This window comes from Sarcophilus harrisii, chromosome 3 (genome assembly GCF_902635505.1).
Source record: "Sarcophilus harrisii chromosome 3, mSarHar1.11, whole genome shotgun sequence".
Taxonomy (NCBI): Eukaryota; Metazoa; Chordata; class Mammalia; order Dasyuromorphia; family Dasyuridae; genus Sarcophilus; species Sarcophilus harrisii.
In genome coordinates this window covers 7,039,216-7,052,856 of record NC_045428.1, presented here as the reverse complement: position 1 = coordinate 7,052,856, position 13,641 = coordinate 7,039,216, and the positions used below count along the sequence as shown (strand labels likewise).

General features: G+C 38.5%; 1 protein-coding gene across 1 annotated transcript in view; it reads left to right on the top strand.

Moving 5' to 3' along the window:
* Nucleotides 1-13,641, top strand: part of TPRG1 (tumor protein p63 regulated 1) — a 148,141-nt gene that overhangs the window by 127,987 nt on the left and 6,513 nt on the right. Inside the window, exon 5 of the mRNA XM_003766269.2 lies at nucleotides 6,101-6,254. Within this exon, the coding sequence (XP_003766317.1) occupies nucleotides 6,101-6,254 (154 nt within the window). The remainder of the gene's footprint in view (nucleotides 1-6,100; nucleotides 6,255-13,641) is intronic.

Below are 13,641 nucleotides of genomic sequence, written 5' to 3'. Positions count from 1 at the left end.
TCATATCACTCACCCTTCCCCTAAAAAAAAAAATCCCTCTTATAACTTATGCAAAGTGCTCTACTAGCCTCATCCTATAGAACAAGTATCTTTTACATACATTGATATTGAAATAGAAGTCCACAAATCAGGATCTGTGGGTGAGGTGGGCTGCCAGGAACTAAGGTCAAAGGGAAGAAAGATTTCTAGCATCCATGACTATTTCTTCCAATCTGTTCCTTGGCCTTGGTCTAGTCCAACCCTTGACTCCCAACCATAATGCTTCCACAGCCTCATTTCATGTCATTCCATATCCCCATTTTGCTTTGGTGTGGTTTTCCTGGATTGATTTTCCCTTTAATGATCCCGCTTTGCTTCCCCCACGTAGGGGTTTGCCTCCAGATTCATGTCCAATAAACTGACCTGACTCTGCTTGTCTATTTAGTCCGTTTATTATCTGTGAAAAGTAAGGGTTTGATGAAAGAATCTGTAAGGTCCATCATAACATTAGAATCAGGGCTCTGGGAAGGATCCTCAGTGTTTCTGCTTTACTGAGAAGTCTTCTCAGCTCTATTGTGTTCAAATCTAAATCTCTAAATAGATGTAGCCCCTCCTACCATATCTGTACCCCATAGCCATCATAGTAAACCTTGTCTCTTGCACTTATAGTGTATGAGTTGTTAGAGTCTGTCAGCCTAACTCATTCCCAAGACCGTCTTCATAAATAATATTGATGGACATAAAGTGTATTGTTTGGTCACACGGGAACTGACTTCCTACCAATGTTCATGACAGCCTTCAAAAGACAAGGTTCCTTGAAAACCACCGATCTAGAAATAAAAAGGGACCTCAACAATCATGTCGTTCAAAGCTTTCATTCTACAGATGAGAAAACTGAGACCCAGGGAGGTGATGAATCGCCAAAAGTAATAGAAGCAAAATATATCTAATGAATGGTTCAATGCGATGTCCAAAGATCTCAAAATGACTCTTTTTCTCATCATCCCACTACTGCAGTTTAGAAAACAGAAGTTATTGGTAGATTCTGTCATTTAGGTAGAGAGCATCAGAAAGACAAACAGACCATTAGCTCTATTATATCCCTAGGCATTCATGCTTATACTTTATTTTGGGGCAACTATGGAGGGGGATAATAAGGAATGTGTTATTACTTCAGCCAGCTTGGCAAATTTTCATCCCCTTTGGATAGAAGCAAATTTGCACACAGCACATAAATTGACATATGAAGCAGTAAATAATTCCATTGTGCAAGATGTTTTAATGGACTCGAGCCAAAATGCTCCATTAACCACATATCCATAGAATATTCATTGAGTTTGCATTCTGTTATAAGAAAAAGAAAAAGAGACACATAGAGAGAGACAGAGAGAAAGAGAGACAGACAGACAGACAGACAGAGACAGACAGAGGGAGAGAGAGAGGGAGAGGAAAAGGGAGAGAGACAGAAACAGAGACACAGAGACACACACACACAGACATAGTGAGACAGTGACAGAGATAGAAACGGAGGCATAGAGAGAGGGAAAGAGGAAGGAAGGAAGGAAGGAAGGAAGGAAGGAAGGAAAGAAGGAAGAAAGGAAGGAAGGAAGGAAGGAAGGAAGGAAAAAGACAAAGAAAGAAAGAGAAAAGGAAAGAAAGAAGGGAGAAAGGAAGAAACAAAAAAGAAAATTGGGAAAAAAGCAAGAATAAAAGAAAGAAGGGATGAAGGAAGGAAGAAAGAAAGAAAAGGAAAGAGGGGGAAGAAAGGAAGAAAGAAAGAGAAAGAAATGAAGGAGGGAAGGAGGAAAGGAGGGAAAGAAGGAAGTGAAAGAAAGGAAGGAAGGAAAGAAGGAAGGAAGGAAAGAAGAGGGGAGAAGCAAGAAGGGGGGAAAACAGCATAATGCAGGAAGGTTTAGAAATGTCTTCAACACCTGAGGAGGTGGGAGGGAGGAAGGAGACTTTAGAGGTATGCAAGCTTTTTTTTTTTTTAAGAACTTTTTTTTTTCTTTTGCTTCTTTCTTTGCCCCCAAAGGATTAAGTACAAAAATGATTAGGTTTCAGCTTTCAAAAATAATTGTCAAAATCTGAGAACAGGGTGGGAGCCTGTGCCAAATGTTCTCCTTCGTTCTTTATTGTACAAAGTAGCCAAGTTTTTGTGTTGAACCCACTGAAGTGCGTATTCAGTGCGTGTATGTGTATGTATTTTTGAGTTTGTATGTGTATTCATGCACACATGCAGAAACTGGCTTGCATTTTCAGCAGCCAGAACAGTCTCCCTTCCCCAAATTGACAAACTCAGGAAATGACAGCTTCGGGATGGCATCACCATTAAGCTTAGGTTTTTCACTCCAGAAATCCCAGGATTTGGTTTCCAGGAGAAATGAGACCTCCATGGTACTTGGTTTGGATGGCTAGAGTTTCAGGCTTTTTGTTTTAGCCCCAATTGGGTGCAAAGCCCCTGAGCTTGGATTAACCTTCAGGCATTTCTGCATCCAAGAGGGCTGAAACCGCAGACCACAGCTTCTGCCAGATGCATGCCAAGAGTAAAACCCACGGACATTCTAGTCAGATTACTCAGTGCCCCCCCCCGCCACCCCCACTCCCCACAAGCCTGCCACAATTCCAGCTCCCATTTATCAATGGAATCTTTCTGGCAATGCTGAGCGCACCACGCCCAGTGCACCTGGGCCTTTGAGATCTGTGCTAGAGGGAGATGGACTGTCCTGTGCTGGGTATGGAATCAGAATCAGAATCTAAGTTGGGGGGGGAAAGGAGGAAATACAATAGTTTTATCACCAATGGAATGGATTGTCATTCCTTCACCCACTTCTGTGCATCCATACAAGCTGACCTCCCTACCTGAACCATAATCACTCCTTATCTCCAGCTTTCAAACCCTTTGTCCTCTTCCAGGGTTCAACTATATTTCCCTCTCCTTTTTGAAACTTTCCCCAAATTCCCTAATTTTAAGTGTTCTCTCTCTCTTCTGTTACTTTTCTTATATTATATTCTACTCCTTCAGTGCATTTGCCCACATTAACCCCCCCCCCACACACACACACACTTCCCAGTGAAACACAAGCTTCTTGGGTACAAGTGCTGTTTCATCTGTGGTTTGGTATCCCCAGTGCCAAGTAAGCATGGTACTTGGCATGAAGTAGACACTTAATGTGCGCATGTTGAATTAAAAGGGATGGAATCTTATCAAGCTGGATTTATTCAAAGGAGAAATCGGAGCAGAGTACCAAAGTAGGTGTCATGAAGCAAGATGAATCAACAGCGATTCTGGAAGGTCACCAATGCCAAATTCATCGCCAAACCCAAGCCGTCTTCCCTCCATAGATCCTATTGCACATCTCTGTAGGACAACTGATACAAACTCGCAACTTTGTTCATCTCTTAAGTATCCAGTACCCCTTATATCCCTGTCAGGTATCTCTACTCTGCCTTCTTTCTTGAGCTCTTTTTCCTCTTACTTTCCATGTGGGGCTGGGGATTTTTTCAAAGTGCAGTCATCACATTTGTGTTCTTCTGTACCCTTTCTACACTTTCCTCTCTAAGATCTCATATATTCCTAAAATTTCAACTCTCATCTAATGCCGATAATTGCTAAATAATCATCTCCAGTTCTGCTTCCTCTTCCAAGCACCAGTCTCCAGATTCCAAAAGACTATTGGGTGTTTCTACCTAAAAGTCTTGCCATCATCTGAAACTCAAAATCTGTGCAAAACCATGTCCTAGTACCAGAAACCTCACTATCATTCCTGGCATTCCCATTTTAAGTAAGAATCATCTTATCCTTTCTGACATTTGGATTCCTTAATTTTTCCCTCTCCGTTTTCCAATTTGTCCAGTAATTTAAGGCTCCCTCTTATTCCTTTGCGGCGTCTTTGATACGTAGATGAAATACTACAACCACAGCAGAGAAAGCTGATGTCAGTTAAAGATGTCAATACAGATGGCTTTTATGCACGGGTCTCATCTGTAGGCAATGGGGAATGCCAAAAGTGGAAAGACCAGGCCAATCGCATCCATCAAGAATAGAAATGGATTTTGAATAGTATCTGGGGCAGAAAAAAAGACAAAGCACTTTGCATATAACAGCTGCAGCAAATCCAAGAATATCTTGCTCTTAGAAAATGTGGGAAATGTTGTTGGTCACAAATTTATCTTTTTAGTCCCCATCATCTCTCAGTGAAAGTGTCAGTGACTTGTCTGGCATCACATTATCAGAATGTGTTAGAGATAACACTGGAAGCCAAATCTTCCTTCCTTCAGGGCAGGCTTTTGATCCACTATATTCTACTTCAAATATCTGTTGCAATAATACAATTCCATTCCCTTTCCTGAAATAGACATTAAAAATCACTGTGGAACTAGTCCTAAGACTGAGTTGATCATAAACTTTGTACACCAGGAGATCGTGTGGAACCAATATCTCAGAGTTGGAAGGGACTTTTAGGTCAATATGAACTGGATTTCCTTCTCAACTACTCCTGAGAAGTGGTTGGACATCTAATAGCAACTTGAATGATTGCATTAACAGAAGTAGAACTGAGAAGAAATCATCGATGCCTCGTTAGCAGAATGAGGAAACTGAGAAAACTGATGACCAGAGGTAGGATTTGCCCAAAGTCATGGCAAAAAGCCAAGTTTTGAATCTGTGTCTTCTGTCTTCATACAACTTGTCCTAAAACAATGCATTTCTTCACACTCCTACCCTGAAGCTGTCCACTCATCTTTCGAAATCTCCATTGTAATTGTGGAGAAAAGGGTCCTTAAATTTGACTCAGATCTTTGTAACTTCTGCCCACTAACACCAGTTCTGTATCCTGTGACTAAATAGAATGGATCTAATATCTTCTCAAGACAGCCTCCACATATTTGGAGGCACTTCATCTAAATCATTTTGTCTCCAAGTAAAACATTCCCAGTTTCTTCATTCTTCCTTTGTAGGAGCCAGGCTTGTCTCAGAACTTATTTACAGTGACTGAAGGATTACAAAGAAAGAAGGAAGAAAGCTGGATTCTTTTGTACCAGACCCCACTGATCCTGCTTCCCAATCTTCCCAAGGGTTTGGAAGGATTCTAAGTATTTTTGAACATTTGGTCTAGGATCATTCACCAATAACCATACTTTTCTATTCTGTTCATTTGGCTCCTTTGACCTTGTGAATAGCATGCTTCTAATAAATATTACTTAGAATGAACGACTTAAGTAAAGACGTTCATTCTTGCATTGGGGACAATACACATAGAATAATAGAAGATCATAAAAAAAGAAAACTCATGCCATGGAAAAATCCCCATATTTGAAGGCAGCACTATATTCAAACTGCTGCCAACTACCTGTGTGACTCTTAACCAAGCACTTCATTTCCCTGTGCATCAGTTTCCCTGTATGTAAAAGGCACATACTTGTATTGGGCTAGCTATTTAATGAGAGTTGTCTTGCAAGAAAAACTCATTCAATATTTATTTGAAACCACTCAAAGTGTTTAGTTCAGGGTTAGCTTTGTTTGACTCTATTTCTCCTTGACCTGAGTTTATAGATGTGTATCAGTATTCCAAATTCAGGGACATTTCTTAAATTCACATTGGGAATATTCCATTTCTAAGATTGTAAGAAGATTAAATTCAACAAGAGCTTGTTCTTGATGTCATTTGTGCTTTTAACAAAATGTTTCTAGGTTGGAAAATGTTTTTTTTATTCATTTATTCATTCATTTAGTTGTTCCTTCATTTGTTTGTTTTGGTGAAAAGGGTAGAAGTTGGCAATGTCATGGACAGATGACTGGACTTAAAGTCAGACATTTGAGTTTGAATCTTGCTTTTGATACTTCCTCACTATGTAACCCTGGAGAAGTAGCTGAATCTCTTTCAGTTTGATTTTCTTACTGGTAAATGGGGGCTGTGATAGCACTTAACTTTGCAAGACTGGATGAGACAATGTCCATCAATTCCTTTACAAATGTTATTATATAAATATCGACAGAATTATTATTTGTAACTGGAGGAATTTATCCCTAACCAAGGGCACTTAAGTCATAGAAACTTCACTTTGAAACATCTTCCTTTGCTTGTATCCTTCTAAATCTAATGCTGAACCATTCATTTTTCAGGAGGCAGGGAGAAGGCATCCGCATCTTTTGGGGAAAGAGTGAGGATCAGTCCCTCTGGTCCCGCTGGAATCCTTGGTCCACAAAAGTTCCTTATGCTACTTTTACAGAGCATCCCATGAAGAATAGCAGTGAAAAATTCAAAGAAATTTGCAAGGTAGGTATGACTTTGGATGATTCCCTTGGGAAAGACAATCTCCAAACCCACACATATCTAAAGATACGGATGCTAGAAACAGTAGATGATTAAGGAATACACTCAGATTATTTAGCTTATTCTACCTTCAATGTGCTACTTAATGCCTGTTTGACCTTAGAGATACTCTTTCTTTTATGTGAGTCTCAGTTTCCCCAACAGTGGAATTAAGAGTTGAATTGGATCATAAATACTTAACCTGATCTCTGTACTTTTAAAAATATTTTATGAATATTTTCTGTTTTTTACATCAACATACTTATTTCAACACATATCCCACTTTTCCCCCTTCAGAGAATTTTCCTTTATGGAAAATATTTGTTTAGAGAGGGAAAAAAACAGTTAGAACTGATCAGTACATTCAAAAAATTCAAAAATATCTGCTCCGGTTTAACCTTCTACCCCCACAAAGGGGTAAGTCAATGATTTCTTATCTTGCCTGTTTGATTTCTACACTTTTGTTACATTTACTTTTGATTTGCTAGCATATTTCTCTTTTTGTTTACACAATTGTAACTATTGTGTATATTGTTTTCTTGGTTCTGTTTCTTGTACTCTGCATCAACTCAAATCTTTTTAGGCTTCTCTGTATTTATCACATGGATTTTAAGCACAATAACATTTCGTTATATTCACATACACAATTTTTTCTTTTATTTCTCAATCATTGGGCAACTATAAAAAAATACTGCAATGAATATTTTGGAGTGTATGAGGAATTTTTTTCCCTAAGCAATAGTTTCCTTGGGATATAACCATAATAATGGAATCACTTATTTAAAGTGCATGGACATATTGGTCATTTAATTTGCATAATTACAAACTATTTTCTAAAAATGGTTATGCCATTTCACAGCTTCCCTAACAGTGTATGAAAATACCTATCCTTCTACTTACTCATCCAAAGCAAAATGTCCAGGGCTAGTGTTTCAGTCTCTCTCTCTTTCTCTCTCTCTCTCTCTCTCTCTCTCTCTCTCTCTCTCTCTCCCCTCTTCCCTCCTTCACTCCCTCTCCATTAATCTTTCTTTATGGATATTATAAATGATCAATGGCACCTAAATATTTCTGATCCTTATTTTCTTTTTAGCTTATTTGATGCACTTCTAAAGACTTTTCATGGGAGAGGGATGTGATGAATGAGTATGGGATGCATCAAACCTTATCTGTCCATTGAAATCAAGAAGACCTGGGTTCAAAAATTTCTGCTTTTGATACATGCTAGCTAAATGACCATTAATAATTTACTTAGGTTTTCCAAACCCTAGAAGCTCTCCAAGAAACACTCCATTGATGTTACTGATAATGCTGATGATCTGCTTTGGTGAAAGCACTTTCTATTACAGGTGTTCTCCCACCCCTATGTAATCCCACATCTGGAGGAAATGTCATTCTTCACTTCCATATTTCCCATGGATCCTCACTGTAACCCTTTGAGGTACATAGTACAAATGTCACCATTCCCATTTTTCAGATGGGAGAGTAGAAGTATGGTTCTGATTCTAAAGCTATGTGCTCTCTCTATAATACCACATTAATTTTCAATTTAAATTCAGATTCCAAAGCACTCACTTTCCTTCCTGCCATATCTTCTCTTCTTTGGCCCATGTGCCTAAAGGTCCCCCTTTCTACAATCAAAAATCACAGAAAATAATCACACAGGGAATGAGAGGTATTCAAGTCTAGACTGTGAAGGCCTGACTCATTGGAGATACAGGTTCTGGTAATGTTTCCTATTGTGCAACCTGCACGTGGCAGCAGCCTGTGGCCAGAGGGTTGGAAGGACTCACCCAACAAGGGAATTTGGACCCCTGGGCATAAAACCTGTTCTTGTCACCCTGTGTCAACAGGAAGCAAGGGGTGGCTTTGCCTGTGAAAGGGGAGACGGTGTGTTCGAAGCTTTGTTGGCATTTGAAGTGAGCCCCTGTGGAGGGCCCAGCAACAATGGAGGTTATGGACGGGAGACGTACAGAAACAAAAGGCCCAAACCACCCAGCAGCTTGCATGCAGCCGGAGTTGTTATAACTTGATCCTCTTTTGTTGAAAGAGGGGAAGGGGCAGGATTTCAGACAAATATGCAGCTAGTGGCATTAATGTCAGGTTACATGACTTTCCTGTCACCCAGACTGAGTGCAGCTGCCTGAAATTCTCCAAATGAGAGCTTTTGTGTCCCCTCTTCACAATCCACACGAGCCCCTTCTCTTCTCCTTCCCATTGGCTTCCTTTTGCATAAGCAGCAAACAGGAATTGCTCAAAATTAAACATATTTGACCCCTGAGGAAGTGTCAAAGTTGATGCAGGAGAAAGTGTATCTCCTTTTTTGATCTCCCATTCCGAGATGATGGCACATTATAATGAAGCCTAAATTTTAGGGGAAACTACAGATTCTTACAGGTCTTCAGTTGAATGAATTTGACATCATATTTTGCTCCTCAAAAATTCCAAGTGTTTCCTTCTCTTCATCTACATATATCTATATAGAGAGATATATTTAGATAAATGGAGCTGAGCAGCTGGATGGTTCAGTAGATAGCACATTGCATATAGCGTCAGGAAAACTCATTTTTGTGAATTCAAATCTGGCCTGAGATTGGTCAAGTCATCTTATCCTTTTTTTTTTTTTTTTTTTTTTTGGTCTCAGCTTCCTCATCTATAAAATGAGGCAGAGAAGAAATAGGTAAACCACCACAATGTCTTTGTCCAGAAAACCCCATGGTACATGTATTTATATGTGCATATGCACATATGTGTCTGCATCATATATAATATATAGAAACATGTATATAAAAACACAAAACACTCTATAGAGCCATGTGTCTCTTGAAAAGAGAATAAAAATTTATAGAGAGAAATAAAATGTGACATTTTTCTTATGTCCTTATATTGTTATATTTTCTTATATCTTATATCAGTTTCACCTGTACGCAACTCCATGACTTCCTTTGGGATTGTCTTAACAAAGATATTGGAGTGATTTGCCATTTTTTCCTCGTTTTACAGATTAGAAACTAAGTCAATTGATTTAGTAAATTCCTTAGAGTCAGACAGCTAGGAAGTATCCGAGATGAAATTTGAACTCAGATTCTTCTTGACTCCAGGCCCAATATTCTGTGCCCTGTGCCAGCTAGCTGCCCCTTTTCATTTGTGTGTGTGTGTGTTCAAATAAAAATACAAACATTTATATAAGTTTATATATATATATATATATATATATATATATATATATATATGTATGTATGTGTGTGTGTATGCTGGGTGTGTATATGTACACATATATGTATGTATAAATGTGTATATATATATATATATACATATATAAAGAGGGAGATATAGATGTATACAGATACACATTTAGACATACAAATATGTGTTCAAATCCATATATATTTAAATAAGTATATATATACTTTTTCATATATACATGTATAAATATGTATAGATAAATACATATAGATATCTATATGTATATCTATCCCTGCTCTCTATTGAAACCATTACTCTTTTGACTTAGAAAACTGAGAGGGATCAGAATCTGAGAATGGTTCGTTGTCCTCCATGCTTAAAGAAAACCAAAATGACATCACTATATTGGGTTCAAGGGGCAATGTGTCCAGCTAAGGTTGATCAGACCAATATGAGCTCAGAAGGCTCTACCACATCTCAGTCACAAAGAATCCAGATGATCATTTGGAGGGGAGATGGCTCTAAATTTGTGCATCTCACATTTCTTTTGAGCATCGGTGATTCTGCTTTGCTCGTAGAGCACAGAACTTGCTTTGGTATGGCATGCTATGATGGACAACCCTATGCTGGTGTTTCCCATGTCCCTAAATCAATATTAAAGTTCTTCTGAGAGACTTTGAGCATGTATTTATATTACTTCTTATCATCACCACGTGAGAGCTTTCCTGGTGTGAGTTCTCTGTAAAACAGTCTTTTAGGCAAGCATAAGTTTGACATTCAAACAACATGGTCGGCCCAATGGAGTTGAGATCTCTGCAGGGGAGTTTGAGTGGCCAGTGACTTAGCATATGAAAGGACCTTAGTATCCATTGCCTTATTCTGCAATTTTATCTTCAGAATCTCCTTAAGACATGTCAGTTTCCTGACATGGTGATGCTACTCTGTCAAGGTTTCACAGGCATAAAACAATGGCTCTGTAAGTATGTAGTTTGGTAGGGAGTCTAATGACTCTTCTCTCTCACACTTCCCTAAAAACACTCCCAAACACTAAGCTAGCTCTAGTGATACATCCATCAACTTCATCCTCTACATAGGTATCTCTAGAAAGAATATTGCCAGAGTAATTAAACTTATCCAAAATTTCTCCATGTGCTGTAGTGGATGTTTCCACCTATGGATGATGTAGTGCTGGCTTGTGGAGAACTTCTGTTTTCTTGGTGTTTCTTCTTAGACCAACTTAAGTCCAAACAGCAGAGCATCGGTTCATATTTGGTTGCATCTCAGCCTCAGAGACCGCATTGAGTGCACAGTTCTCTGCAAATAAAAAATCATGCACCATTCTCCTTTGATTTTAGTCTGGGCTTGTAGCCTTTTCAAGTCAAATAATTAATTGTCAATGCAGCATCTGACCTTGATGTTTTTGTTCTCAGATCTTGGGACTATGCTTTCATTGAAGGAAATATTCATTGCTTGAGAAAATCAGTTGTCCACTTGTTAGATTAATTGATAATGAGTTAGTTATCAAACTTAATAATTTTTGAGTACTTTTTTTTTAGTACTATGCTAGTTCCTGGAGAAAAACAGAAAATCAGCCTTCAAAGAGTTTATATTTGAATAGGAGATAACATCGACATAAATAGGTATATGCAATATACAGAGAACATAAGAACTAAGTAACTTTACAGAGGAAGGCTTCTGCCTACTGGACCACTTTCCATTGGACCACTGTTTTTCTCAGTGGAAACTAAACAATTATTGATAATCAACTATCTGATCTTTTTGTTGTTGTTCACTTGACCCATTTCTGGCAGCTCTTAAAGGACTCTCAAGGAATGTCATTTGATCTCAGAGCTAAACAGGCACTCCTGGAGTTTATTTAATAGAGAAGTAACATGGTCATACTTACACTTGAGAGAAATTCCTTTGGTAGTTGAATGGAGGCTGGAGTAGAGAGGGAAGAGACTTGAAACTGTGAGATTGATTCAGGTGTTAATCATTAATTTTCATCATATTTTGCCTCCAAAGAACTTGTGACCTTCTGCCTTCTTTGAAAGATCTGTGACTCTAATATCACTAATAAAGGAAACTCCCTTCACCAATCAGCATTATCTCACACAGCTGACAATGGGAGTATGTTCATGGTGGTGAGATTTGCTTGCCATTAAGAGGAGTTTTCGCAGAAGAAGTCAAGATGAGTCTCCAGCCCTGCCTCCTCCCTGCTCCCATTCTAGGACAGACCTAGAATCAATTTTCTCTGCAAGTTAAGGTCTTCAAGAGCTTCTCAGGAAACTGAAAAGTTAACTTATACACCCATACTCATATAGATATAGAGGCCCCTAAATGAACCCAAGTCTTCCTGACTTAAATGCCAGTTCTTTGTCCACTAAGTCTCTCCATCTCTCTCTTCTACAGTTAACAATAATATTATACCACTGCCTTTAGCATGCAGAATAGTTTTTCATAACACCTTGCAGGAATAAAATAAAATAAATAAATGTCAAGTAGTGAGAATAATATTGGAAATTTGTATGATTTTAGATCCAGCCCCAAATTTTGCCCCCACTTAATCAACTTTCTACATTCACCTCATTACATATCCAAGTCAACATGCCTTTACTTCTGGATCAAGACTAAATATTCACATAAGCACATTCTGTTCTGAGGAGTTAGGTCCTCCTTGTGAATGCAATTATTTGGTGCCTAGTGAGGTCTGCACGTGGAGTTTGATGCACCCATCTTCTGAGAGAGAATCATTCACTATTTTTTTTTCTTTTTTCAAGAGTGATTTTTAAAAAAGAGCTTTTTATTTTCAAAATATATGCAAAGATGGTTTTCAACCATTATCCTTGCAAAATCTTGTGCTCTGAATTCTTCTTCCTCTCCCCCCTCTCCCTTAGACAACAAGTAATCCAATATATGTCAAGTGTATGATTCTTTTATACATATTTCCACATTTAGCATGCTGCACAAAAAAGTCAAATCAAAAAGGAAAAAAAAGAAAACAAAAAGCAAGCAAACAACAACAAAAAGATGAAAACACTATATTGCGATCCACATTCAGTCCCTACAATCCTTTCTCTGGTTGCAAATGTCTCTTCATCACAAGGCTATTGGAATTGGCCTGAATTTTTGAAAAGAGCCACATCTGTCAGAGTGGATCGTTACATAATCTAGTTGTTGCTGTATACAATGTTCTCTTGGTTCTACTCATTTCATTCAGCATCAGCTCCTGTAAGTTTCTCTAGGCTTTTCAGAAATCACCCTGCAAGATCATTTACTTTGGATAACCTTTACAAATTCTTCAGCTATCCCTGCTCCCAGCCACTCTATCCCATGTTGGACCATTTCATCTCTGATTTTATTCTTATTCCATGAGTCATTCACTCAATTATTCCTTAATTCATTTATGTTTTCACTAAACATTTTAAGTATGAAAACAACCTATATGGGATTTTCCCCATTGGTTCTATAATTTTTGCAAATCATATGGTTATATCCTTCTCATCCTGTCATTCTTAGCATCACAGATTTAGAACTGGAAGGGCCCTCAGAGGCCATCTAGTTTAATTTTACATAGGAGGACCCAGTCTTAGAGATCTGAAGTGAAATGCTCATGCTCATTGTTTGTATGTGTCAGGAAGTATTGAAACCCACATGTTCCTCACTCCTGATCCATCACTTCGCCAATTATCTCATACTATTCAGGTAAGGATAAGTGAGGGACAACTCTGCATGAGACTTTGTGGAGGCACTCTTTATAGGATACCACAAACAGTAGTATAACTGAAGGACAATGTACTGTAATATAAATGGAGATATTGGCTTTGGAGTCAGAAGAAATAGCATCAAATAACCCAATTCTGTCCCTTATTACCTATAGAAGCTTGGCCAAGCCACTGAGCATCCTTGCACCTCAGTTTACTCTTCAATAAATTGAGAGTCAGATTAGCTGAATCCCAGATCCCTTTCATTTCTACATCTATACTTCTAGGATGCTAAAACAAAAACACACTTCATCTGGCATTCCAAATAGAAGGATTTCTTAGACTGGCAAGCTGAGTTGTGGCTGGCAGACAGGAAGTCATTCTGTAGTCTGTGTACCACAAATATTTCGCTCAGAGGATTCCCCCAGCCCACATGAGCATCACTGGTTTCCGTTGGCTTTGGG